Here is a 26,203-nt window from a genome sequence, read left to right on the forward strand (position 1 = left end):
TGATTTTTCTGAGGAAAAAAAACACAAAAGGAGTTCTTGCATTTAATGTAGGTTTGCTGTTCAGCAGCTTTGCATTGTGGGGGGAAAAACACAGTACATAATTATTTTGTTGTCACATGTGATTACGCAATAGCAATCTGGACGATGTATGAAAAGCCAAATCATAAAAACTCATCATTGGGGTCCAAATAGTTCTGACCGTATGCTTGTACTGTATGTGCAACATGTGGCGATAGTCTTAATTTTGTAGTTGGAAATGCCAAAACACAAAAGACAAGTGGTTTGATTGTATTTTGACTACTTTTTTTTTAATGTATAAACAATATTTACAAAGTGATGATGAACATATAATTCAAAATCCAGAAATAAAAAGCAGGACCTGTGTGAAACAGAAAAGCACACAACCAACTTGGATAACCACACGACAGTAATCACAATTTGAATCCTAATAGCACAAGTGCTATGAGGTTTTAAGATTAGCACACAAAACTTCTCACATGAACAGAAACACTTCTGGTTCACACAGTACAAATAAAGTTTGATTGAAACAAATTATATACAAAGGACATGACATCACCAATTAATGAAGTGAGGTTCCTGTTGAATGTGAATCTTACTTTGATTTCAAAACACTTTCCTTAATCTCCATCTGTAGTGGAGAGCTTGCTAGCATAGAAAACATGTTGTTTCGTGTCTCATCTCAAGCACAGAATGTGACCATGTAAGACTAAACCAGCAACAGAAAAGAAAAATCTACACATCTAACTAATTAATAAATAAAGGGCTGTTTGTTATTTTGTATAAAAGAAATGTCCAAAAAATGCCTCAAGTGTTTTCTGTACTTTTGATGTATCAGTAACCAAAGCACGTACATTTTGTTAAAACATTGAAAGAAAAAAAATAAGGAAAAAAAAAAAAGAATGCTCAAAGCTCCACACCGAAGCCAGCCAATCAACCAGTGGTCAACAGCCATCTTGGATAGTAATAATCAGCATTGATCAGGCTGCTTGATCAATTACTTCATCAGCCATATTGAGTTAGCATTCATCTTTGGATGAAGAAGCAAGTCCTACAAGCCATTTACATGCAAATCAACATCTGTGAAAGCAAGAACCATTTCTTAGCTCTCATGCACCCAAGCGCTTGTCAGTCATTGAGTGTGTGCACTTGCTGCACACAACGCATTCAACTATTGAGAGTATTTGCAAATAAATCCATCTGACCGCGAGCATGTTGACTCCTCCGGCAAATGACGCCTTGCCCTGTCAGGGCGTGTACGCGGGCGGAGGCTGAAACTGGTTGCTGATGTCGTAGTCGACGGGGAACGTTTCGCTGCTGTCCTCCATCTCGGAGAGCAATTCTAAAGCTTGCTCCTCCTCCTCGGTGGGGTAGTGGCGCAGGAGGTTGGCGGCCGTGGCGAGGATGGAAGCCCCGCCGGCCCCCGCCACCAGGTAGAAGCTGATGGCGAAGGTGACGTATACAAGCGACCCGTGGTATTTTTTGTGTTGTTGCTGCAGCGACAATATGAGCTCTGAGGCCCAGTAGCAGAAGCCGATGACGGTGGCACATTGGAGCACTGGAAGGTAGAAACACACAACGCTGTTAGGGAAATGAGACACTTTGAAACAAAATCTTTACCACTAAGTAGGGTTGCACGAAATAGCAATGGGGAAAATATTGCAACCTCAATGTCAAAAAATAAATAAAAAATCCCATGCGCTTTTAGTAACAATACTTCATAGACGGACAGCGACAGAGCAGGCAATTGTGTCTTTATGTCTGAAACCACAAATCTTTTCAATTTTCCGACACTACAACAAACGATACCAGGCTGTGAAAGTCGTATTCTACGATTTTGTCATCCCGGAGCATGCGGTGTGCAGTTTGGAAGACAGCGGACAGCTTTTCCAAAGATTCAACATGTGCTTGCTGCAAAGTGGTTGATTGAGACTCCCACTTGACGTTTATCGTAAAACACACAAAATAAAGAATTACATATTGTCTATTGAAGCAAACACAACACTGTCTTGCAAATACGAACACATCATGTGAAACTCTATAGACGTTGCAGGAACATTTACAGAAATACTTAACAATACTCAGAATATTAATTTTACTCATCGAAAAATTAGTTATACTACCACCGCTATGCTACGACGTTCTTATTTTGTCTTTTCATCAAATGTACATGTTATGTACCTGCAAAACACTGCCCTCCTGTAGACCAAGAGAATACCTCTCACAGTAAACCTCTCAGATAAGTGCAATAGGATCAATGAGGGTTCATATGAACTATTATATTTGAGTGGCTTTTATTCCATGGTCAATAAAAGTTTTGTGTTTTTTTTTTAACAACATCGGATTAAAATAAATCCCCATCAAAATTGCACGACGCAAATGGCATTATCAGTTATCGGCAGTACTCCAACGTACTTATACTAAAAACAAGAGAAAGAAATGGCCACAACCTCTACCACTCTTCCGGGATGTCTGCAATTTTTTGAGAAAGAACAAGCAGGAAGTGAGATATGGAAATACTAATACTTTGACAGCCGACAGTGAGAGCCAGCTGATACAACCTGCTATAAAGCTACTCAGGGCAAAGAAGGGAACACGATGAGAACTGATAAACACCAGCACACATATTTTAACAATTTAGCTTCAAATAGAAGGCAATCAAGTGTAAATTATTTGCTGTCAAGCATACATGCTCTTTACTAGTTGCATATGAGAAGTAAATTCACCAGTACTGTTTGAAGTTAAATCATGTTGAGCATGTTGCCCCAAATTCTGAGATGCATTGACTCACTATCAATCTGAAGACACATGCTCATAAAATAATGGAATAAATGTAATAGTAACTACATAATTGATCAAATGCAGTTTAATATAAAAATACAACAAACTATGTTAAAGTGTTAATTATTATAAAATAACTAATATTAAGAATATGATAAACCAGAGTCTAAACAGCATGTAAACTAATGTTCATTATAAATTATCCCCACTTTACATCTGGCGGGACTATTAATCAGCTCACTATCGTGACACACTACCGGGAAGTCAAAAGTCATGACATAAAGGCTGACCTGTGAGGATATGTGCAAAGGCATATCTCCGTGTGATCTTAAGGGCAGGGTACTTCGGTCCAAACACATCCAAGAGAAATGCAGTCAGACTGCAAAAGATGCCCAGGAAACAGAATGCTGCGATCACTCGCAGCAACAATATGGTCTGGGGGTTCACGCAGTAATCTGAAAGACCAAGTCATAACAATTTATCATTACACAAATATCGGTGTCTCCCAGCAGACTGGAAAAAGTCAGGTCCTAGACCTCACCGTCCAGGAGCTTGGGGTCGATGTAGCCTAGGACATCTGCCACCCCGATTTCCTGTCTGGGGCAAGTCCCTCCGTGAACCCGGAGCCAAGCTGGTTCCGCGAGAGCCGTGCACAGGGCGGTTATGGAAAGGGCTCCGGGAAGAGCCGAGACGAGGCTCCGCTCTGGTTGCTTGGGCAAAGGGGTGCCCCCTCTCCTTCTTCGGCCTCCAGGACCGGTCGAACCCGGCGGGGCATACATGCTCGTCCGGTCCTTGGAAATTGGTTGCTTTAAACAGTCCTAACGACTGCGCTCCTAAGAGCACACTTAGCGACGATGAACACGAATCGGATGAACAGCAAACAAATGTTTCAATCACCGCGGTCCGAACTCACCACAAAATATTTTGGCTTATCGGGAGAATGGATCGCCGACAAACGAACAGATGGCCTTCAGGCCTGTTAGCTCTGTTATTAGCGTCTACGGCTATCCAAAAGCTAACGTTATTTATCGTCGTCAAAAAAACAAAAACGCCGTAAATTTAGGAAGGGAAACTGATCACTGACTTTTCAGTGAATCCAAATTACTGTCCTTGTAGAAATGATAACGATTGCAATGAAAAAGGAAAGCAAAGAAACAAACAAAACAAAAGACAGCCAACAGCGGCTTCCTGTAAATTTATTGACTTCCTTGTTTACGACATTCTTCTTCGTCACTGCTTCAACCTGCTTTGAGGCACGTGGGCTTCGGTGCTGACTCCTATCGATGAATGGTAAAACAACAAGTATAATTTGATGATGAATACAATAGTGCGAATTTCACTTTCTTTTCACTCAGCTGTTTTTATTTGGCTATGCAATTTATCATTTGGCGTAGATGAAATTGCAGTTCATTTATAATCTGTCATTTAAAAGTGGTTAAATTGAAGTGTAGTCCCAGAATTTAAGAGTAAATGTACTGCCTTTACGTGTGATTACGTTCATTTTTATTTTTTGCGTTTTAACCATTTTCTATTTAGTTTTGCACACTGCATGAAGTTTTATACATATTTATTCAAACATGTGCCCCACAATGCCTTGCGTAAACAAGATAACAAACATGGCGCCGCTTCCGTAGTAGCTGTGCTTTTGAACTTTCGCACTTTGTTCGGCGGTATAAACCCAAGATTGTCATATTATTTTCACATTACTATCAACATTCCGATCGTGATACAAGACCAATATATTTGATAGGTTGACTTTTTCGCAGCGACGAGCTATCTTCATCTTAAGGTCCCGCGTGGGCTAACTGTCACATTAGGCGTCAGTAAGCCAAATTGGAATATCGGAGCTGACTCTTTCGACATGAAGGAAAATCTGACTCTGGTTCAGAGATTGAACGCGCACCCGGACTCTCGGTGCTGGTTTGTTGGCTGGAGTCCAAACGGGACTCTCCTGGCCTCGTGTGGCGGCGACAAGGCCATCCGGATCTGGGGACGAGAGGGTGAGTTCTCTCCCTTCTTCACCTTTTATATAAAACTGTCAAGGCGAAAGGCTCTGTATGCTCATTTTGTCCATGTGGAATCACCCCCCACCCCTTTTCACTCACACACATACTGAAGATTCGGTTTTACTTGGGCACGTCTTCATTCCTTTCCAGTGACTGCCTCCACCTCTCTAAACGTTCTCCACCTGCTCACTGCAGATCGATCACAATGTCATCTCCCAACATAATGGTCCACGGGGATAATTTAATCACAAAAAAATTACTGTATATTAAACAATCATTAGTACATATACTTTAAAGTCAACAGCTTGGACTATGTAATATAGCAACAAAAACAACATACGTCAACGTTCCTATCAGTGGACGGAAATAGTGAGCCATTGTTTGTGTACTTTCTATGCCACTTACTCGAAATAAAATATTCTACTTGCAGGGGACTCATGGGTCTGTAAGGGCGTGCTGGAGGATGGCCACCAGCGTACCGTGAGGAAGTTGGCGTGGTCTCCCTGTGGGAATTATCTGGCCTCTGCTAGCTTTGATGCTACGACGTGCATCTGGAAGAAGAAAAATGACGAATTTGAGGTTTGTTTGAATCTTTAGAATTGTTGGAAATGTTTGTCCTTTGAATAAATCACATAGGCTCTCCTCTTGTCCTTTCAGAGCTTGACTATGTTGGAGGGGCATGAGAACGAGGTGAAATGTGTGGCTTGGGCCCCTTCAGGGAACCTGCTGGCAACATGCAGTCGGGACAAAAGTGTTTGGGTTTGGGAAGGTGTGTATTTGGCCAAACACTAGATTTACAGTGAGTCAACCCGTGTTTATCGCGTGAGACATGATCCGTGTCCACTAGAAATATGAGAAAATCCATAATATAAAGAAATCAAATAACTTTTCTGAACATATTTGACCACAAAATAATTTGTAGGCATAACGTGTATAGAAAATGTTATACAGTATTGAAAAGTGCTGTCATTACCCACAAATGGCAGTACTATAATATTCATGCAGTATTACAGTAGTTATGTTGACAGTCATTTCCGTCATGTCTTACACTATAACAGCCATGTGACTCTATTCTTCACAAAGCATATTCAAAAGTTTTATCCTTTGCTGAACGGTCAGGATTGACCACTGGTGCTTGGGATCACTACCATACGTTCTCAAAGATGCCATAAATGTAGGCCTGAACAATTAATCAAATTCAAATCAACATGGAGAAGCTAGAAATACATATTTTGAAAGCAGAACAAAAAAATGCTTAATTTCGTAAGATTTATTTATGAAACGTATAGATAAGTTCAGTGTTAAAAGAAGTGTAGTCCATTTGTTTACATATTATTTTATGAAAAGTTGAAGTGATAAAGTCTCAGATTTGTTTGCATTATTGATGTAGTCTGACATCCAGTATGACTTATTTTGATACCACATTTGTTTGCTCGAATTATGTTGTCTTGTCATAGTGAATGCGTAAAAGATTTAACACCTAGACAGCCGGTACATAAACTACTCTGATTGAAGTAGATAAATGATAAACCTTTCATATTAATTCATGGTTCATTTGCCTTTATCTTATTGTAAGCCTAACCTACAAGAACAAAACATTTATGGAGAATAAATCTTCCAAAAAATCCCCACAAAACCTTTTTTAAAGATCAAGAGAAAGAAAATCCACAAATATCGAAATCTGTGAATATGCAAATCTGCAGGTGCTGAACCGTGGGTATGCAGGGTATGCACCGTACAGTACATGCATAGATAAGCAATGATGGAGAAATGAAAATGGCGATATAGTGGCGATTTGCTGTCCAGCACAGTTGACAATCTGCTGTCTTTTGTTTCACAGTGGATGAGGAGGACGATTACGAATGTGTTACAGTACTGAACTCCCACACACAAGATGTCAAACATGTGGTGTGGCACCCAACACAAGAAGTGAGTCCTGGCACTTATCCAATTTTTTTTACCTGCTCCTTACTGATGTTTTTGTTCTTGATATGTCCATGTAGCTTCTGGTCTCTGCGAGCTACGACAACAACATTTGTATTTACAAAGAGGTGGATGACGACTGGGAGTGTCAGGCCACGCTGCAGGGCCACACATCCACCGTGTGGAATCTGTCCTTCAGTGCCACCGGAGAAAGGCTGGCGTCATGCAGCGATGATCGCACCGTCAAGATTTGGAAGGAGTATCCCGCTGAAAGTGGTCAAGGTGAGTTGAATAGTAAAAAAAAAACTTCTTGGGTTCCCGTTGCGGTAATGACCTTAACCTTTTGTGCTGTGACCAGGTGACATGTCATGGAAGTGTGTTTGCACGCTCTCTGGTTACCATGGACGCACAGTTTACGACATTGATTGGTAAGATTGGCCTCTTGTTTTTGTAAAATGCTTTTTTTATGTAAAGACGATAGTTCCTTCAGGTCTGATAAAGGGGCAAAAAATTCTATTCTATTTTTATTAAAGGGACACTTGTTTGAGCGTAACATTGGCACTTACATAATAGGTTTGCATGTAAAAAAATGACACCAGTACTGAAATGCCCCCCTAAAAGACTCTCGAGTAATTTATAGTGTCCCTGCAGCCAAGATGGCCCATCTTTCACAAACAAGTTCAGTTTATTTATTTTTTGATCAGGAAACTGAAATTAGTCATTTTTTAACCATTCATTGTGGAGAAATTAGGAAATAAGTGAAGACTTGAAAATCACCTACTTTTAATAAGGGATTCTCATATAAATCAGCCACAAAGAGGTTAATCCTTTTGATACTGTTCTTCTAGTATCTATTGGAAATGTTTTAATTACCTGCTAATTTATATGACAGCGTATGGAAAGCGCTTTGTTACAGCTCCAGCTGTTGTGAAATGTGCTGGATAAATAAAGTTGTATTGTATTGTATAGGATCATTGGGGCACTCAAATGCCTTCACCACAATAAGGTGACAGCTCGTGGAGGGGATTTTTTTAGTTATCAAATTAGTTGGTTCATTGAGTTAACTTATTACAAGGAGTACAATACACATCAAAAAGCTCATCCTAAGTTTCGCCTCAGGTGTCATCTGACCGGGGTCTTGGCAACTGCCAGCGGTGACGACGCTGTGCGAGTTTTTAAGGAGGAGGCGTTTTCTGACCCTGACCAGCCACTGTTCTCGTTGGCTGCACACATGCCAAAAGCTCACAGCCAGGACGTCAACAGCGTGGCATGGAATCCAAAAGAAGCAGGACTGCTGGCTTCTTGTAGCGACAGCGGCGACATTGCCATCTGGAGGTTCCAAGAGCAGGACTGAGCATGGCCCACAACATAACTTTGTGCTCCATTTTCTCTTTCAGCCTCATCAATGTACTTATGGTGTAAAAAAATAACTAAATGTTGAGCCTATCTGATAACTCATTGTATTATAGGTTCCAAATGTTTATATCATGGCAAAAACAATGACAAGGCTTCTCTTTATTGCAAAACTCAGCTTATTAAAAACACAAGGACTGGTCAAAATTGAGTATAGTCACTTATTGTGGAAAGACAAACTTAAATTTTGTGGGACAACATCAAAAAGTGCCTACAAGTAAAATTTAACCTGACTGATTCTGTAACTAAATTAAAAATAGGTATTTTTTTCTGGATCAGTGCACATCATAATAAAGCTGACATGAACACATACCCAACAATTGGGGAAAAAAAAAAAAAAACATGGTCAGAAAACTGAAGTGTAGAGTAAATAAACCCTATGACGTATGTACAGAAAACGAGACTCCCAGGGTTCTCGTGCCGCTTCAATCGGAGTCGCTGTCTGCGTCGCTGTCGGCCTCTTTCACGTCAGTGCTGAACTTGTACTCCTGGTCGCAACCCATGTAGGCATCGCTCATGAAGTACAGCGTGTAGTTGTGAACGCCCATGGCCGGTGCAACAAAGTCCAGTTTGACCTGTCGGAAGGGATGAAGGCCGGTTTAATATGGAAGCTTGCCACAGCCTTCATACAGGTCGAGTGCGTCAAACTGACCTTTGCTTTCTGTTGAAGAGTCAGTCGCTTGATCGAGATGAGGCTGTTGGACTTGGGGTCTCCAATCACAACCCACCAGCCCTCTTCACGATTCTGAGGAATTGTATTTATGAATAGTTTAGAAATAAATTGCTGAAACAATTTCCAACAATAGGTTAATTCACGCAAATCACAATAAATACAAAAGCAGTTAAAAAAAGGCAGTTAAAAAGCTAATGCTCCGATTTGACCAACACTGTCGGCAAGCTCATATCGCCACGATGAACTGAAACTAAAATCACGGTTTTTGTTGGATTACTACATTTGACAGTCAATTTAAATAATTATTTAAGAACTTTGAACCAATACCTGAGGGAACATGGGCGCAATGACAGGCCCAGTGACCTCCTCCTCTCTCTCCAGTTGAACCTGAACCAGAACTGGATTGCCACTGAGAAGAAAGTAAAACCAAAATATGACTTTCATTGAAGCTATGATGATGTCATCAATGCACTGTTGTATTTTAAGCAATCCAACGCAAAAACAACAAAATCCGTGAAGAAGCTCAAAATGAAAAGTGGTGCTTATGCATGAGCAAATTAGGACGCAAACCTCTTGATGTTGTCCTTTTCGGCCACCTCATAGGACAGCTCGATGTTAGGATAGCGGTTACAGAAGCGAGCCACGTCGGCCATCTGAGCGTCAGAGAGCTGCAGCAAAGCGCTTCTGTCTTCATCTTCCATCTCCATGATGTCAAAGATGCTCTCCACACCCTATTTCATTCAGGGCAGATCATTACTCTAAAGCTCGTAGGACTTGAAATGGTCTTAAGAAACATAAGTCAGGGTGTTTGTTTACCTTTTCCATGCAGCGCTTAATGTGCTCAGAGGTGAAGAATGGGAGCTGTTTGAGGTAGGAATCCTTGGACCACATGGCCTGTGTGACCATCTGGGCCAATTCCATAGCCGCCAAGGCAGGACTCAGCCAGCCGTTACTGGACAGCACATCCACGCAGGCCTGGATCAAACGCACCGCCTGACAAGCACAACAATGCAAGAGACGTTAGTCAAGCCATCACACGGCAAACCAAAAGTAACACCGGCTTCTAAATGCACACTTTGCTCAGGATCTCCTCGGTGTCTGACTGCAGCTCGGCACTCAGCTGCATCCTGGAGAGGTGTGCCTGGAGCAGCAGGTTGGTCTTCACATGGGGGTCGTTGAACTTGGGGTTGTTCAGTTTGTGGGGTACCTTCTGAGCCAGCTGCAGTTGACAAAAAAAAAAGATGCTTGGAATTTTTTAAACTTTACAAAATTGCACAGTCTACTTGGCAGGATTTAGCAAGAAAAATTTACCTGTCGGAGGAGCGTATCCTCATGATGCCTGATGGGAATGTTTTTATATTCTGCAGCATTGGAAATGATCTCGATTAAGCCGCGGATCTTTGTCTTGGCGTTGAGAGACATACTGAACAGCTCTGCCCAAAAAAAGGGAAAAAAATTAACAACACTTTTTTTTTTTTTAATTATATGGTCGGTTCATTTGACAAATTTGCAAGTGGGTCTGGAGCGCAGCGCCCCCACCCTCTACGAGGCATAACGTGCACTGCATTCCAATATGATGGCACAAACCGATGGTGGTGTAGTTGATGTAGTAGTAGGCGGCGATCATGCCCAAGTTGAGCGGCGCCACATCCATCTCGTCCTCGATGCTGATGCACTTGGACTGCTCCAGGTCATGGAGCGTGTGTTCCACCAACTCCGACAAATGATCAGACAGGTGGCGATGGGACATGCCTGCCACAAGGTCAACACACAGTCAGCAAGCTTCTGTCTGGGCTCACTCACCAGCTTGTTCTCCTCTTTGAAGACAAGACAAACATGTTCACCTTGCAGGTTGTAGTAGTTGGGGTTCTGGGTCATACGACGGTACAGGAACGTCCAAGTCAGGTAGTCCACAGCGTCCTGCTTGTTCTCCACCGTTTTGGTGACAATCTCAGCATTGAAGTGATCATGGAGACAGTGGTCCAAGTGGGACTCCACAGGCAGAGGCTCATACAAGAACTTCTTGAAGAAGTCCTAAGGAAAGCAAAAAAACAAGCTTTAATTGTTTACACATTCATTTATCCACACCTGGGGAAAAAAAAAAAAAAAAAAAACCCATACCTTCTTAGAACCCTGACACATGATCACACAGCGTCCCTCGTCATCAAGAATAGGTCTGTTGGCTTTGCCAACCATCTGGAGCACGTCGTATATGGGATAATCCACATAGCTGCAAGAATGATGGCCAGCATGGCACAAGACGTAAGAAGAAATACAAATGCACATGTGCAGGTGAATAATGTACACCACTAAATTTTATAGATTTTTTTTCTCTCCTCAATTCCAATTTTTGCAGTATATCTTCTTTCGACATAATTCGCTCTCAGCAGTACGACAACTGACTGCAGGCTTCCTTCTTAAAAGGAATGCTCTCATGTTATCTAGGCATTTTAAGAGCGCTTTAACGGCGCATTCTCCCCTTGGTGGTTGGCTGATAACTGGTTGAGAAATGTTATTAGAAAGGTAGCATCATAACATTTTATATCACAAATGATGAGGTTAATTTAAAAACTGCGAGCCCTACAAACTGCTGGTGTTGAAATTATAACAAATGCCAGATTTCAGCATAATATGCTTAGGTTTTGCACTGTCCCTAAAAGAGAGACAGAGAGAGATGGAGTAATTAATAAAATCCAAAATGAACTAGATTACTATTTGATTTAATCCCACCATTTTTCAGTATATCACTGTCATATAGGTCAATTCAATTTAAATCAATTTTGTGGGATTTTGCATGAAATTTTTACTTTGGTGCTTGCTGTTTACAATTTCTAAAGTCAAAAAGTACATGTGGTTTCAGATGGTATATGTTGTTCATATTCAAAATCAAACGTGTTTCAATGTTTTCAGAGTGTGATCTATGATTTCTCGTTTTTGTGTATGTCAGCTTTATCCCGAAATGTTCAAAGCGTTTTATTTTTACTTACGCATGTATGATGCCATTGTAGTACTGCGTGTCCATGACAATGACAAGATGGGCAGAGATGTTGACCCCCCAGCAGAGGGAGCGAGATGACACTACCACCTGAACAGCTCCTGGAAAACAAGATCCAACGCAAGAAATAAATGATAAACCTCTAAACCTTCACACTAAAATTAAGTGCAGGGCATCAGAGGTCGTACCCGAGTTGAAGAGCTGCTCCACTATTTTCCGTTCGGTTGCAGACAGGCCCTCATGGAGGTAACCCACACCATTGGCCAGAGTCTCCTTCAGGGTTGCATCGTTTATCTTATCCAGGAAAGGCACGAGATCTTTCTCAGTGCAATGCAGGAACCTAAAGGAGGACAACCATTTACAGTGAACCCCCATTCATAAAGGGGGATACGTTCCAGACCCATATAAAGACCTGCAATATGAAGACCACTGAAAAAACATTTGTTTGATAGTTTCACACCCCTCCAGCAAGCTTAATCTCATTGCACACTTGAGTACAATGACAATGAAGGGAATTGTCATTCTGAAAATACACAGCAGTTGTCGGACAGGAAGTCAGACTGACCTCTGAGGAACCACATCCGCAGCACAGAATGTGAGGATGTCGATGGCCGTGAGCCGAGTCTGCCTGCGGGACGGCACAAACACCACTGCTGGTTTGGAGGGCGAGTGCTTCATGATGGCGTGATACACCGGCTTGGCCATGGAGAGCAGCCGAGTCTGAGTGTGACTCACGTTGAAGCCCTAAAAACACCAGAAAGAAGACATCAGGGTGGTGCATTTAACTTGCTACTTACTTCTTGAAAGCGAAGCAGAGCCTGGACAAACAACACAAACTTTTGCACACCTGGATGTGCAGCTCCAGAGGCACCGGCCTGACATTGGGATGGAAGTTGAACGTGGCCGTGGTGCTACAACCCAGCCAGTGAGCGACGTCTTTGGCGTTGGATAGAGATGAGCTGAGCGCCACGATGCGTATGGGACGCTCAATCTGAGAGGAAATGTACCTCATCCTTGAGCAGATGACCTCTAGCACAGGCTGGTAAAAAAAAAAAAAAAAAAGTTCACAATCATGGCGAACGTCCTATTAAAACACAGCACTTAAGCTTACGACTTTCTTACCCCATTTTCTCCTCCAATGAGGTGTGTCTCATCCACAATAAAAAGACTGACATTTTGGACATTCTTCCTCTGCTTCCAACGGCGAGACAGGATGTCCCATTTATCTGGCGTGCTGACAATAATGTCGCCTTTACCTAACAGTTTCAGATCTGTGCTTGTTTCTCCTGTCAGCAACACCACCTTCTTGTTCAGGAAGTCCTGGAACTTTTGGTGCCAGTCAACAAACACCTGACAAGGGGAAGATGCAAGACTTTCAAATAGGATTTGAGACTCTTGGTCTTCAAGTAGGGCAGTGCAAAACTTTTTTTTTTTTTTTTGTAAATGAGTGCACGTCAACAGGTGCACACTTTTACGATGGAAGCCACTTAAGAAAGTATTAATTAAAAAAAAATAAATAAATAAATAAATACAAATCACCTGGGCGTATACAATCTCGTTGTACACTGAGTATAATGACAATAAAAGGCCTTCTGATTCTGATAGTCAAATTATTGACCAACACAACCTTCAAATGAGACCATACCTGTTCTGCAAGTGCCTCCATGGGGGTGATATAAACACAGCGACCTTCTGCGTTGTGGAGCAGCATCCTCAGAATGGCAAACTCAGCACAGATTGTCTTTCCACTGCCAGTGGGGGCTCCCACAAACACATTGTCATCACTGTTGTACACGGCATTGAACACTGGAGGGCCACAGAATCAAAATAAAATCAAAATCAAAATGCTCACACTGGTTCAATGCAGTATGGTAAAAAAAAAAAACGTTTATTGTACCTTGTGTTTGAATTGGGTTAAAGAAGGGGAACTTGTTCTGGTAGAGGGCCTCAAAGGCAGAGTTCCTGAGAGCAGTGACAGGAAGGGGCTGCAGGTCAAGCAACTCTGTGGGTGGGGGGTACTTCTCGGGGAGGATAAGATGACGGAACGACACTGGAAGCTGGGTCTCACAAGCTGAAACAATCACAAATACAGCAATTCAAGAGGTTGCTTGAAATGGTTACCGGGGCAACGCAATGTGGCGTCTGTATGAAAAAAAAAAAACATTTACTTACAGAGCCAGCGGTCAGAAACCACACGAATGAAGTACTGTGGGGGCAGAGGCTCAAATACAGGGACAAAGAAGGTGACAAGGTGCTCATCCTGGGCGTACTTGGCTTTGAGTAGAAAGTACTCATGGTGGAGGATCACCTCACTGTCGACGTCCTCCACCAGGATCCAGAAAGCCTCTGATGAAGCGTGAATCTAAAACATGCCACATAAAATCAGTATATATACAATGCTGCACATTATTTGCTGCTCATGAGGTTTAATTAGTGACCTTGTCATCCCACTGAAAGTCAGGAGTGATAGTGAGCTCCACTTTGAGTGTGGAGCGGGTGATGGGCTGCAGATGGACAGCTAGGTCCAGTTTAGGGAACTGGTGGACATATTTGTGGATGGTCTTCCCCATTTTTGGCATTCGAATCAGCTCCCCTGAAAAAACATCAAACACACTATGATTGACTGTAGAGAAAATATCGGCATTGTAGGAGGAGGAAACTCACCAATCTCATTGTGGTTGAGGTCGTAGAGACGCTCAAAAGGGAAGTTTTTCTTTTCAATCTTCTTGATCACTTCTTCTGGCAATTTCTTAAACTGTCTCAGTGGGGACATTGACTGCCACCTGAAAGAAATTACAATATAAATGAGCATCTTCCCTTTGCAAACCAATCATTTTGTGACATACTTACATTCTCTTGTCAATCATTTTGCACAAATTCATGGTTTTGTCTGAGAGTTGAGCCCAGCCTCTGTTCAGAACAATCTCAAAAATAGCTCGCATCAGCCTTCCAGCACTCTAAGAGAGGATGTAAACACTTGATTAGGACAAGGATTGGTTGCCAGACGGCATATTTCCTCGGATAAAGTTTGCCAGGGTAACCATAAGAATATGATTAAATAAATATGGAACAGTATGCACCTGTGTCACATACACCATATCTGCCATGAGGGCAAAGCCTTCCAGTTTTAGCTGAGAGATGAATGCCTGAAGCAGTACATTGATCTGTGAAAAGACAAAAAAAATAATAAATAATAAAATAATTCTAATAACAACAACAAAAATAATGATGAAAAGCAAATTACAATATGTTTCAAGAAATCGGACGAAGTCTGCCTCTGGGACATTCAAGCCCATGAATAGATTTTGCATGGTCTGGCCATGTTTATTGTATAGGCACAACTTTGACAGCTACCTTAGCACTGGGCTCCTCAATGCTTTCCTTCACCGGAATCGGAACTCTCTCCAGCAGCTTCTGAAGTTCCAACTTCTCCTCCTAAAAACAAACCCATCGTATTGTAAGCATCCACGCATCATCATGTGTGCTTTATGATCAGACAACACTAACTAAACTTGCAGGAGTTCACCATACCTCTCTTACTGTGATGTTCTTGAACTCAGAAGAAAGAGAGAAGACACGGAAGAGCTCAATCTCACTGAGGGTTGGCTTAAGCAACTGGTTGTAGGTTTGAACCGAGTCATGTGTAATGTAGAAATGACTGGCAATGCGGCCCAGATCAGTCACCTTTCAAGAGATAAAGACCAATTAGAAGCAGTCTATGAAAAAAAGATCATAAAAGCACGCTGAGGCACATACCTGGAAACTGCCAGTCCTCTTGTCGTATTTGATGAGACTGTTTTTGTCTAGTACATTGGCAGCTGTGTGCACCAGGTCAGTCCGGCGTCGCTCCAGCAGGGGATCTGTGGACCGGTCATCGTGGGAGACGCCATACAGTGTTGGGTTTCGAAGCATGCGCACGTAGAGGTAAGTGTAACCCAGCCAGTTCACAGCATCCTAAAATATAACACCCAAAATGCTTCAAACCTTCAGTGACTATTCCAATACCATTCTTGAAGGGTCTTCTGTACATGGCAGCGACTTACTTTCACATTCTGAACATTTCCCAGGACAATCTCCGCATTAAGCATGTCAGGAAGCTTGCCCACCATCTGACTCTCTATGGGCAGCTGCTGGTTGAGCAGGGACAGGTAATACTGCAGCTCTCCATGGGATGTGATCAGGATTCCTTCTCCCTTGGTGTCATATTGAGGACGGCCAGCTCGACCAAGCATCTGAAATTGGGTTATATCAGTAACATCATTTGCTAGTCAGAGCATCCTTTCTCACTTTGTATGTTCTTGACACTGACCTGCAAAATGTCCAAGGCACCGAGCTCAGTCCATCTGCCTTTCTCAGGGCTGTACACCTGTGTACCTTTGATGATGACTGTGTGTGCTGGCAGGTTGACACCCCAAGCCAAGGTTGCCGTGGATACCAGGACCTGAATGTGCCGATCAGCGAACAGATCTTCCACCAGCGTACGATCCACTCTGGTCATTCCGGCGTGGTGAATTGCAAAGCCGTAAGGCAGCAAATCCTTCAGCTCAAGATTCTATGGAAAGGCAATTCGGGCAATATGCAGGCCTTCAGATTTTTGCAAAAGTGTTCAAAAATAGATAGCTGCTAATTGTATGTTATTTTCTTTGGACTTGTTACCTTGCATTGTTCTGCTTCAGTGCGCAACACTTCAGTGGAGGCTGAGCCTTCTCGAAGGAAAAGACCTAGCGTGTCCTTCTCCAAACACATGTCTCGGATGGCCCTGGCTGTCTTTCCGGTCTCTTTCCTGGAGTGAACAAATACTAGCACCTGGCAGAAAAAGGGGGCAAAAGGTTGGATGGTGGCTAAATGTGATTTAACATTACTGTACAGTAAACTTGCAGGATCAAGACTGAGCTCTCCTGCAAATGGCCCCAAAAAATGCAATCGACAGCTTCCCTGAACATGTTAATCGTTATTGCATTTCCCTCGATTAATAGCTCAACCATAACTCTGGCATGTTACCTTCACAACTGGTTAAAATGCAATTGTCCAGCAATAAACAAACCTTAGTTAGTTTTAGCTCTTTAATACACACTTAGCAGAGAAAACAGTTGTGGTCAAGGTCTGTGACTTCCGCTAATAACCCAGACTAAACTTGGCTCCTCACCAATTTACAAAGACGTTAAACAGTCGAGATGTATAACGTCAACATACTTCCTTGACACCAAACTACATTCCAATTAGTCAGGGCTTGGTCAGCATCTTTGGCTATTTACAGAAAGGCTACAAAAAAATCTGCACAAAAGCAGCGAATAGGTGAATTTCAACTAGATGTGGTGGCGTGTGGAAATAATGCGATGAACAGAGGCCACAAGTGTGTCCCTCAAATGCACAGTAACACAAGACATACCTGGTTCTTCCCAGCATGCTCCATTATCTTCTCATATACAATTTCATTCATGATCTGGAAACGTTTAATGGCTTTCTTCTCCGTGATGCCAACATAAGTCTGCTCCAGGGGAACTGGTCGGAAACTGGAGAGAGAATGCGACATGTGTCACAAGTCACACAACGTGATATATTTGATCAACCCACAAAAGGGGCCCAAGCTAATCATTTAACATACGACATACCTGTTGTCAAAATAGAAGAGACCCTTGGCAGGATCAACACGCAGGCAGGTAGCCACGTCCTCGTAGTTGGGGAGCGTGGCACTGAGACCAAGCAGACGCACATCTTCCTGAGTCAGCTCCACGTTGCGGATGGTCCTTGCCACCAGAGACTCCAACACGGGTCCACGATCATCGTGGAGCAGGTGGATTTCATCCTGTACAAGCATTCACATTTATTATTTCAAATACATTCTATAACACAGTCAAAAAAAAACAAAAAAACATATGGATTGAACTTACAATGATGATGAGGCGCACTAGTTGGGTGTAGGTACGCTCGCCTCCTTTACGAGTAATGATGTCCCATTTTTCAGGGGTGCAGACAATAATTTGAGTAGCATTGATCTCCTCCTTGCACAGTTGGTGGTCTCCTGTCAGCTCAGAAACTGTGATTCCATAGCTTGCCAATCGCTGGAAACGTACAAAAAGTTGGGAAAAAATTAATAAATTTAAAAATTGTGAATACTTGGCATGTTTGAACACGTTGAGGCATTAAATATGTTAGAAGGCGATGAGACTTACCTTGCTAAAGCTTCCCACCATCTCTTGTACTAGAGAGCGCATAGGTGCAATGTAGATTATTTTGAAGTCATCCACATTTATGGTTCCATCCATGTTTATATGCTTGCCTATTTCCCTAAGCATTGCCATCAGAGCAACATTGGTCTTACCAGCTCCCTGCACACACGCACGCACACAACAAAATTAATTAATCGAGAAAACAGGTGTAGAAGAATCTCTGCAGTAGAAAATCTAACGCATCCCATCAGCGGTGCAAGTCAACCTACAGTTGGTGCGCACACAAGCAGGTTCTCATCCGTCTCCATGGCGGTTTTAAACAGTTTGCTCTGGATACGGTTTAGGTTTTTGAAACCTTCAAAGCCAGCCTGTGCATACTTGGGCAGCTTCTCAATTGAAACAAGCACCTAATGACACAATCATGAGAAAGCAAATGAGGTGTGCTTCACATGTGTAAGAGCTTTTCTAGCAAGACGGTTATCTGGAGCAGGCAAAAACAAACCTCATCATCAGCAAAGGGCTTGGGTTTGAGTGCAGGCACATGCACTTCTTCATAACCTTTCCTTTGCTTGCGGAAAGAACCATCTGGCAGCTGGCAGCGCTTGTTAGCCATGAAATGGCTTCCCTGGGTGAAGGTTAAGTCGTCAAGGTCCAATAGTTGACGGGGGGCAACTGCCTGTAGGACAAGGGTGGACATCATAAACAACTTTCCAACTTGCACACAATAGGGCCAGGCGATATGGACAAGATTTCTAATCTTGATATTCATGCCAGATATTTTGAGAGGATAGTATTAATATGGGTTCAGTGAAAAGCATTTTTTTATAAAGCAAAACATCAATCCAAAAGGATGTGGGAAGTGCAGTTTTATGATTACAACTGATAGTCATCATCGTCTGCAATGTGAATTGTGTGATCCTGTATGGCATTTTGAGGCTTCCCATGTACTGTATAACTTTGTTAATACAAAAAGCGTCAGTCATGGAACACAGGTTGATAAAGAAAGGGGATATGGGCAACAATGAAGACAAAAACAGGGATGTGTTTAAAAACGGGAGCTAGCTCATTCACTTGAATGGAACGACGTGTACAGGACTCGCATACATTTTTACCACAACAGGTACATATAAAAAGGAAATGGATAGCCAACATGTGCACAGCATGTCTCTCTCTTCATCCCTCCATGTCAGATGCTTTTCATTGGCTGGCTTTAGCTGTCAATCCACGCCAAACTCAAAAGGTTGGTTGGTCTGAACTATACACGCAGTGCAAGCATGGTAAGTCCACATACTTGGCTGATAATGTTTTGATTTTTAATGCTGTTAACTTGAATGTTCATATTCAGATAATGGTACAATAACGGTATTGCTCAGCCCTAGCTCGCATTCCAGTTTGAGCGGCCCATACAATAATTTTGCAGCGGGTATTTGTTTGGATAATAGCAACATATACAGTATATGTCAAAATGTCATGCTGCAACTAAATCAACCCTGCCACCTATTTACCTCTCCGTGGCCTGTGTCCATCGCTTCCATGTCGTCCACACGGGACTTCCTTACTCTCTCCCTGCGAGATCGTTCCTCCTAAAAAAAAAAAAGAGAAAAAATTAAAATTTGAAAAAAAAATAAAAATAATTGCATACTAATAAATGCAAAGACATGCACCTTACCCGAATAATATCCTCCTTCTCCGTCTCTTGCAGTTTGTACAGAATCTTTGACAGCTCTTGATCAGACTCCATCTTTCCAATGATTCGTTCCTTTTCTGCTTCACTTTGAGCGCTTGCCAGCATTGTACAATACTGAACTGTGGGTTGCGAAAAACATGCTAACTAAATCTGGACTCACAAAAATGTACAAATTTCAGGGTCAACTATGTCACTGAGTGTCTTAATAGATTCGCTCCTTGTTCTATGCCAGAGTAACACTAAAGCAACAATCACTTACTCATGCGACGATGTTGGCGAAGGATTTTGATAAAGTCAAATGTGTTAAAGCCAAGAAGCAACACAAGCTGGTTTTCACACTCTCTATCATCACTGGCAGTCTAGAAAAAAAGATACAAATACTCTGTAACAAAAAAAACAACACAGTGCGATATCACAACGCAAAGGGCGATGAACAAACCTTGAGGATTTCTAAGACCTCGTCAGCTTTCTTCTGAGAGACAATAGCATCATCATAAAAGCGACTGAGCTGTCGTTGAAGCCAAAAGGCGTCAATGTCTCGAGGGTGGAGGTCTTTTTTCTTTACAGTCATCACATCACCTGTGACACCAAGCTAAATGGGCCGGAAAGAGTCATCAGTACACGATCAGGCTGACTTAATGTCAACGACTCAAACTGATTGATGGCTTACGTTGGCTGAAAGAGCGCAGCCCACATCAGCTTCCTCTCCTTCACTGTCTTCATCTGAGTGCTCATCGCGTACTTCGCCATATTTGTCTTCATCACCCTCCTGAAGAAGCAATACAGTCAAAAAATAAATGCAAAAATACAAGATTGGTCTGCAAAACTGAGGTTTCCCCAAAATTCTCTTACAAGTTTAACATACCTCCTCATCAGATCCAAATTGGACATTGACGCCATATGTTTCATCAATGTTGTCATCTACAAAAAAAGAGGTTTGTTAGAAAATGCATTATTTCACAAATGTGATTTATTGGCAACCAGGTCTCATTGCACAGTAGCTTCTTTTGAACATACCCATATTCTGTAAATCTTTGTCACCCCCATAGTCTGTGATTTTCTTGCCCAGGTTGACCAGCACGTGGTAGCGTGTGTCATCGGCAGGTCCAAGAAGCTGTTCGACCTCACGCCGCCTCTCCTTATCCCTCATTTTATCGTTCTTTAGCACCGCCAAGACTTCATCTGCTGCTCCACACAGAATATCACGCGGCTAAAAAGAGACAGTCAAGTCAATTTACTAACTGTTATTAGTCAATAATTTAAACCAAAAGTTCAGATGTTACAAAGTTGCATTTACAGACCTGATCCCCCAAAGCAGCATGGATGAAGCTGAGCAAAACTTCGTAAGTCTCTCTTGTTTCTTTGGTTTTGGGTTTGTATACAATTCCCACCATTTCATCAATGCCCTCTGACAGGAGCGTAAAGCCCTTCATTTTGTTGATATCATGTCTGTCTTCATCTCTTTTCCGTCTCCTGTTTGAACGGAAAAATCAAAAGAATGACTTGACCAACCACTAAAAGCCTTCGATGTATATTATTGTATTTTTATTATACAAAAGATAAAGATAAAGATGTCCTTTATTAGTCCCACAATGGGGAAATTTGAAGTGTTACAGCAGCAAAGATATAGATCATGTTCACAAAGATCTAACCCACATTACATGTATTTTAAGGTTTCTAAATGTTACAGAAAGTGTTATGAATAGAAAAAATATTTTGTGAATCTTGTGTCATATTCAAGATGAATCAGAAAATGGTGCAATTTGTGATTATTTTGGAGGAACGGTGGACGGCGAGTTAGAACAAAGACAGTGCAGAGGTGCAGGGTTCGATTCCGGCTCCGGCCTTCCTGTGTGGAGTTTGTATGTTCTCCCCGTGCTTGCATGGGTTTTCTTCCGGTACCTCACCCCCCCACACACATTTCAAAAACATGCATGGTAGGTTAAGTGAACACTCTAAATTGTCCCTAGGTACAAGTGTGAGCAAGGATGGGTGTTTGTCTTTGTGTACCCTGGGATTGGCTCAAAACTAGTTCAGGGTGTACCTCGCCTACTGCCAGAAGACAGCTGGGATAGACTCCAGCACCCCCGCAACCCTCATGAGAAGAAGCGTCTTAGATAATGGATGGATGTGATTATTTTGTGTTATAACGCATTGTCAGAGAATGGGAAACAACTGAATCGTTACACATGTAACAACTTCAGAATATTCACTCCGTGTGTACATACACACAGTAACCATCGAATATAAAAAAAAAATATCAAGTCACGTAAATCCTAATCCTAATATATAACATTGAACAATATTAAACCAAATAACTTTAAACACGGACAATGCACGCGAAGATCAACCACATATTCATTCCTAAAACGTAGGGTGATATACATTAATGTGAGAAGAAATGTATCAAGACAGTACTAACTTGTCTCGTCTCTCTTCCAGTTTCTGAGGTTTTGTCCTCTGAGCTTTGTCTCCCATCTTGGTTCCCTCCAGCTTCCCCACCAGGGACAGCACCTCTCCCGTAGGTTCATCTCTTCGAGTGCGGTCGATCAGGGAGCGATCAGCTTGCAGCACCAAGTTCGAGTTCTAGGGTTCACAACATCCACATTGGGTTCATGTAGCAAGTGAGGCTAATTGCCAATGAGCATGCTAACATAAACTGACAAATATATGGACGAATATATTCAGTCAACATATTGTATAATATAGTCAAACGACATCATGACAAGCCATCTAAAATCCAATGAGTTAAGTATCCTGCAAAAACAAACTCACCGCCTTGTATTCATACTGCAGACTACGAGCGGTAACATCCGCCATGGTGCCACTTTGTTAGCTTTCAGCGCACTTCTAAAAATAACGTGATACGGTCTCAAATCTACCACAACACTTGTTGCACACTCTTCCTGCAATTGGATGCGGGACTCATCGGCGAAGGATATGAACGTTTATCATGAAAATGTTGATAAAATAATCTAGCTTCAGTCAAATTCACGCTCGCCCTACGTTACAATAGCGGCGCTAACACGAGCGGTCAATAACTTCCAGCCTCCGGGATTTCCGTTTCCGGTGTCAGAGGTGACACAAGGCAAACACTGAGCTAAAAGTAGCGCCCTCTAAGGCTTTTATGGACAATGCATTTACACGCTCGTATACATATTTTTTGTTTAATTCTACGTTTATTTAACCAGGAAATATCCTTAATAAAAAAAACGAACTAGAGCCACAAGCAGCTATAAAGGGCCTGGTAACGTTGGAATTGCATTTTATTTAAGTATATATATTATATTACAGCCAGTTTAGATATACTAACACATTTTCGTAGTTCTATGTAAAACGTACAACCGGGGCTGTTTTTTTTGCCAGCTCTCCATCTTAAAAAAAGCCACGATAAACAAATAAAACATTGATGAGTTTGCCAGGCCTGATACATGTGCAAAGATTCATGATTTTTCTTGCATTCGTAGACTCTCAAAGGTAGTGTTGTTTTTCTTGCCGTATATGAGTTGCCACGGCAACAGCTTTGCATAAAAAAAAAAAATCACAAACTATATGTTGCAAAATGCTGAAAGCCTCAAATCTCTTTCAAATAAATATGATATAAAATTTGAGGTAAGTTTGGTCAACCTAGATGGAGAAAACAAAAAATACTAATATATTTCCTTTAGCCAGTAGGCAGCGCTATTGCTATGATGAAAAAACAAGTTCCTCGATGTCTTCAGGCCAGAACTATTATCGCATGTGAGAAATATTTAGAAATAATTATCATTTGGGTCAAGTTACAGCTGCTTATGGTGCAGTGTAATTTGTGTCAAGTTCTTCTCAATTTATATTTGTGTGTTTGTCACTTAATTTCTGAAAAAAAAAGACAGCGTCTAAGCTTGATTTATTTGTGTGTGAACTAAGACATTTTGAGGCCATTGACCTTCATAGTAAATTTAAAATGGCTGACTTCCTGTTAGGTTCAGCATTTGTCTCCATATACTATCAGGTGTTCGTAGCTCTAGGGCAAACGGCAACCAGGGCTGCTTTAAAAAAAAAATCAAAAAGATACGAGCTAGTGTCACTGATGGTGTAGTGGTACACTCACCTGACTTGTGGGCGGGCAGCGTGGGTTCAGTTCCCACTCAGTGACGGTGTCTATGTCTGTCCTGTGACTGGCTGGCGACCAGTTCAGGGTGTAGTGCGCCTTTTGCCCGTAGTCAGCTAGGATAGGCTCCAGCACCCTCCCGCAACCCTGTACAGGATAAGCGGTGTGGATAATGACATGACAATTTCGCGAACTATCTTTTAAAACTCACTCAGTAAACGAATAAAACATTGATGAATTTGCCAGGCCTCATATGTGTGCAAAGTTTCATGGGATTTTGTGCTCATTTAGACCCTCAAAATGTTGATTTATTGGGGAACTATGTTTGGCCCCAAAAACAACTTTTTGTGAAAAATGTCTGACTGTTTCAAGATCAGGAAGGTCTAAACACTGTTCCGATTAAATATGAGGTAGGCCTGCTTAATATGCTCGGAGAAAAAAAATCAAAGACAATAAGGTGTATTTTCCTCTAGCCAGTACCAACAACAACAAGGCTTGTTTGGGGAGAAAAACATCAAAGAAAAACAAAACAAAACATGTATTTCTTTTAGACAATAGGTGACGCTACCACCACGCAATGTTTATAGGTCTAGGTGAAAACGTACAAGGCTGATTTATTTTTGTACAATTGTAGGGGAAGCTCCTGATCCATTTTTTAATTGCACAACAAATTAATAAAATATTGACAATTTAGCCAGGCCTGATGTGAAAAGTGAACACTCCTAAATTAATAGGCCTCATACGTGAAGGTTAAATGGGCTGTCATCAACTTCTAGTTTTGTAACCATCCTGTCCTGTTGGAAGGCAAACCTCCGCCTGAGTCTGAGGTCCTGAGCAATCTGGAGCAGGAATTCATCCAGGAAGTCTCAGTAAATTGCTGCATTCATCTGTCACTCAATACTGACTTGTCTCCCAGTTCCTATGGCAGAAAAACATCTCCACAGCATCATGCTGCCACCACCATGTTTTACTGTAGTGATGGCGTTGGTCAGGTGACGAGCGGTGTCTGGATTCCATCTGACACCCGGAATTCACACCAAAGATTTCAATCTTTGTCTCATCAGACCAGAGAATTTCATTTCTCATGGTCAGAGAGTCCATCAAGTGCCTTTTGTCAAACTCCAGTCAGGCTGTCATGTGCTTTTACTGAGGATTGGCTCATTGAGTGGGAACCGATCAGGCGAGTGTATCACTACACCATCAATGACTTTGGTACAATTAGTTCTTTTGAAAATTTGTCATTTCTAACATAGGCGTCACAGCACAGAAAATGCAAATTTCCGATGCCCATCCTTATAAGGGCTGTTAGACAGTCATGTTGAAACACAGTCACATTAGCAGTATGCGTATTTATAACAAAGGGACACCGACATATGCACTATCAGAAACTAGTGTGCCTTTTGATCATTGTCAAACACACTGTCACATCAGGGAGCCTAACTCTGTCACTGTACTTCAGTCTTGCCTTTTCCTGTTAAGTCACACCTGCATTGGCATACACACACACATACACAAAGGCGACACAAGTAAGCTTCAGGCACCAGTGGAAACTACGAAATACGGTGTTTGTGGTGGCAGATAAGTGTTAACCAAGCGTTTCTTCCACTCTATTGCTCTTGTTCACAGGAGGTCAGCATGTGCTGAATCCTCCTCCCAATTTTCTCACATACAAAACACAGGGGCACCAACATGGTGCCTATAGGCACCAGGTAGCGCCCAAGGACCTCATTAGCAGCCTGCAGGCCTGTTCTAAGAATAGCTCGGTAGGGATGGGACATTGGGAATAGAAATCAATATCATGTTCACAAAGATAAACATAATTAATTATTAATCAAAAGTAGTTCCAGTAAATTTATTATCCCATATGTGTGCATCAAACTGATAACCCATCGTATTAATCAGCTCCTAAGAAGTAGCTCTCCATTTCGAAAAGCTTGGTGACCCGTCCGTGTCTGAACAACTTGAATCCAAGTTATCTAATATGTTGTCTCAATCTTCTATTGTCCTCGGCCTGTGTCCAAACAATGTGATCTTTGCCGCTCTCTGTCACAGGGACACCACGAGCACGCCTCAGCTGTCTGAGCAGCTGTTGCTGTGACGCCATCTGTGAACTCACTCCCAAAAGGAGTGTGAAAGAACATATTGTTTTTGAAGCATACGCACAAGGTTCACCCTGTCCGTACAGTTCGACCTTCATCCAATAAGAACGCGATACTAATACTTCCTGTGTGACCCAGACGATGCTTGAATGACGCTTGTCGGTGCATTTCAGTGAGCTTCGCCAGGTCTCAGTAATAACGCAAGCAACCGGTTTAGCTGAGGCGAGGCCTTACAGAGTACACACCAAGTGCCACTCCATTGTTTTTCTGGCAGTTGCGGCACAAATGTGCAGAGTAACCTTTTGCAACGTAATTTTATTCGCAAAAAAGGCAGGTTTCTGGCCTATA

General features: G+C 42.0%; 3 protein-coding genes across 3 annotated transcripts; 1 reads left to right on the forward strand and 2 right to left on the reverse strand.

The window, feature by feature from the left end:
* Nucleotides 1–281: 281 nt before the first annotated feature.
* Nucleotides 282–4,028, reverse strand: tmem127 (transmembrane protein 127). The gene is made up of 3 exons (XM_088298868.1): nucleotides 3,341–4,028; nucleotides 3,090–3,254; nucleotides 282–1,576 (listed from the first exon to the last, which is right to left on the reverse strand). The coding sequence occupies exons 1-3, from the start codon at nucleotides 3,576–3,578 to the stop codon at nucleotides 1,266–1,268; spliced, it is 714 nt and encodes a 237-aa protein (XP_088154994.1). The 5' UTR covers nucleotides 3,579–4,028; the 3' UTR covers nucleotides 282–1,265.
* A 357-nt stretch (nucleotides 4,029–4,385) lies between these two features.
* ciao1 (cytosolic iron-sulfur assembly component 1) lies at nucleotides 4,386–8,292 on the forward strand. Its single transcript, XM_088298859.1, has 7 exons — nucleotides 4,386–4,799; nucleotides 5,236–5,384; nucleotides 5,463–5,574; nucleotides 6,646–6,734; nucleotides 6,809–7,010; nucleotides 7,087–7,156; nucleotides 7,848–8,292. Exons 1-7 carry the CDS (start codon nucleotides 4,661–4,663, stop codon nucleotides 8,080–8,082), a joined length of 996 nt encoding a protein of 331 aa, XP_088154985.1. The 5' UTR covers nucleotides 4,386–4,660; the 3' UTR covers nucleotides 8,083–8,292.
* On the reverse strand, nucleotides 8,229–22,748 carry snrnp200 (small nuclear ribonucleoprotein 200 (U5)). Its single transcript, XM_088298848.1, has 44 exons — nucleotides 22,442–22,748; nucleotides 22,089–22,252; nucleotides 20,968–21,139; nucleotides 20,684–20,876; nucleotides 20,532–20,587; nucleotides 20,337–20,435; nucleotides 20,106–20,258; nucleotides 19,926–20,025; nucleotides 19,649–19,785; nucleotides 19,485–19,562; nucleotides 18,482–18,655; nucleotides 18,249–18,386; nucleotides 17,983–18,138; nucleotides 17,701–17,871; nucleotides 17,422–17,615; nucleotides 17,199–17,322; nucleotides 16,466–16,615; nucleotides 16,119–16,361; nucleotides 15,853–16,041; nucleotides 15,566–15,763; nucleotides 15,341–15,493; nucleotides 15,164–15,244; nucleotides 14,890–14,973; nucleotides 14,660–14,766; nucleotides 14,474–14,592; nucleotides 14,248–14,402; nucleotides 13,982–14,171; nucleotides 13,707–13,880; nucleotides 13,455–13,615; nucleotides 12,932–13,159; nucleotides 12,657–12,848; nucleotides 12,375–12,553; nucleotides 11,998–12,149; nucleotides 11,802–11,910; nucleotides 10,936–11,044; nucleotides 10,659–10,848; nucleotides 10,402–10,566; nucleotides 10,126–10,247; nucleotides 9,890–10,033; nucleotides 9,631–9,807; nucleotides 9,385–9,545; nucleotides 9,142–9,223; nucleotides 8,794–8,886; nucleotides 8,229–8,716 (listed from the first exon to the last, which is right to left on the reverse strand). Exons 1-44 carry the CDS (start codon nucleotides 22,484–22,486, stop codon nucleotides 8,567–8,569), a joined length of 6,411 nt encoding a protein of 2,136 aa, XP_088154974.1. The 5' UTR covers nucleotides 22,487–22,748; the 3' UTR covers nucleotides 8,229–8,566.
* Nucleotides 22,749–26,203: the final 3,455 nt, after the last annotated feature.

This window comes from Idiotropiscis lumnitzeri, chromosome 1 (genome assembly GCF_059441095.1).
Source record: "Idiotropiscis lumnitzeri isolate Australia: NSW breed Sydney's pygmy pipehorse chromosome 1, RoL_Ilum_1.0, whole genome shotgun sequence".
NCBI lineage: Eukaryota > Metazoa > Chordata > Actinopteri > Syngnathiformes > Syngnathidae > Idiotropiscis > Idiotropiscis lumnitzeri.

What these genes read in the sequence shown, in the direction of transcription:
- tmem127 (XM_088298868.1), bottom strand. Translation starts at nt 3,578, where the DNA reads ATGTATGCCCCGCCGGGTTCGACCGGTCCTGGAGGCCGAAGAAGGAGA. An exon ending in CGACCCCAAGCTCCTGGACG is followed by an intron (nt 3,255 to 3,340) that starts GTGAGGTCTAGG and finishes TTGGTCTTTCAG; the next exon opens with ATTACTGCGTGAACCCCCAG. An exon ending in CTTTGCACATATCCTCACAG is followed by an intron (nt 1,577 to 3,089) that starts GTCAGCCTTTAT and finishes TCTACCTTCCAG; the next exon opens with TGCTCCAATGTGCCACCGTC.
- ciao1 (XM_088298859.1), top strand. Translation starts at nt 4,661, where the DNA reads ATGAAGGAAAATCTGACTCTGGTTCAGAGATTGAACGCGCACCCGGAC. An exon ending in CCGGATCTGGGGACGAGAGG is followed by an intron (nt 4,800 to 5,235) that starts GTGAGTTCTCTC and finishes TTCTACTTGCAG; the next exon opens with GGGACTCATGGGTCTGTAAG. An exon ending in AAGTGTTTGGGTTTGGGAAG is followed by an intron (nt 5,575 to 6,645) that starts GTGTGTATTTGG and finishes TTTGTTTCACAG; the next exon opens with TGGATGAGGAGGACGATTAC.
- snrnp200 (XM_088298848.1), bottom strand. Translation starts at nt 22,486, where the DNA reads ATGGCGGATGTTACCGCTCGTAGTCTGCAGTATGAATACAAGGCG. An exon ending in TGCTTGTGTGCGCACCAACT is followed by an intron (nt 18,139 to 18,248) that starts GTAGGTTGACTT and finishes GCGTGTGTGCAG; the next exon opens with GGAGCTGGTAAGACCAATGT. An exon ending in CCGAGGAGATCCTGAGCAAA is followed by an intron (nt 9,808 to 9,889) that starts GTGTGCATTTAG and finishes TGTGCTTGTCAG; the next exon opens with GCGGTGCGTTTGATCCAGGC.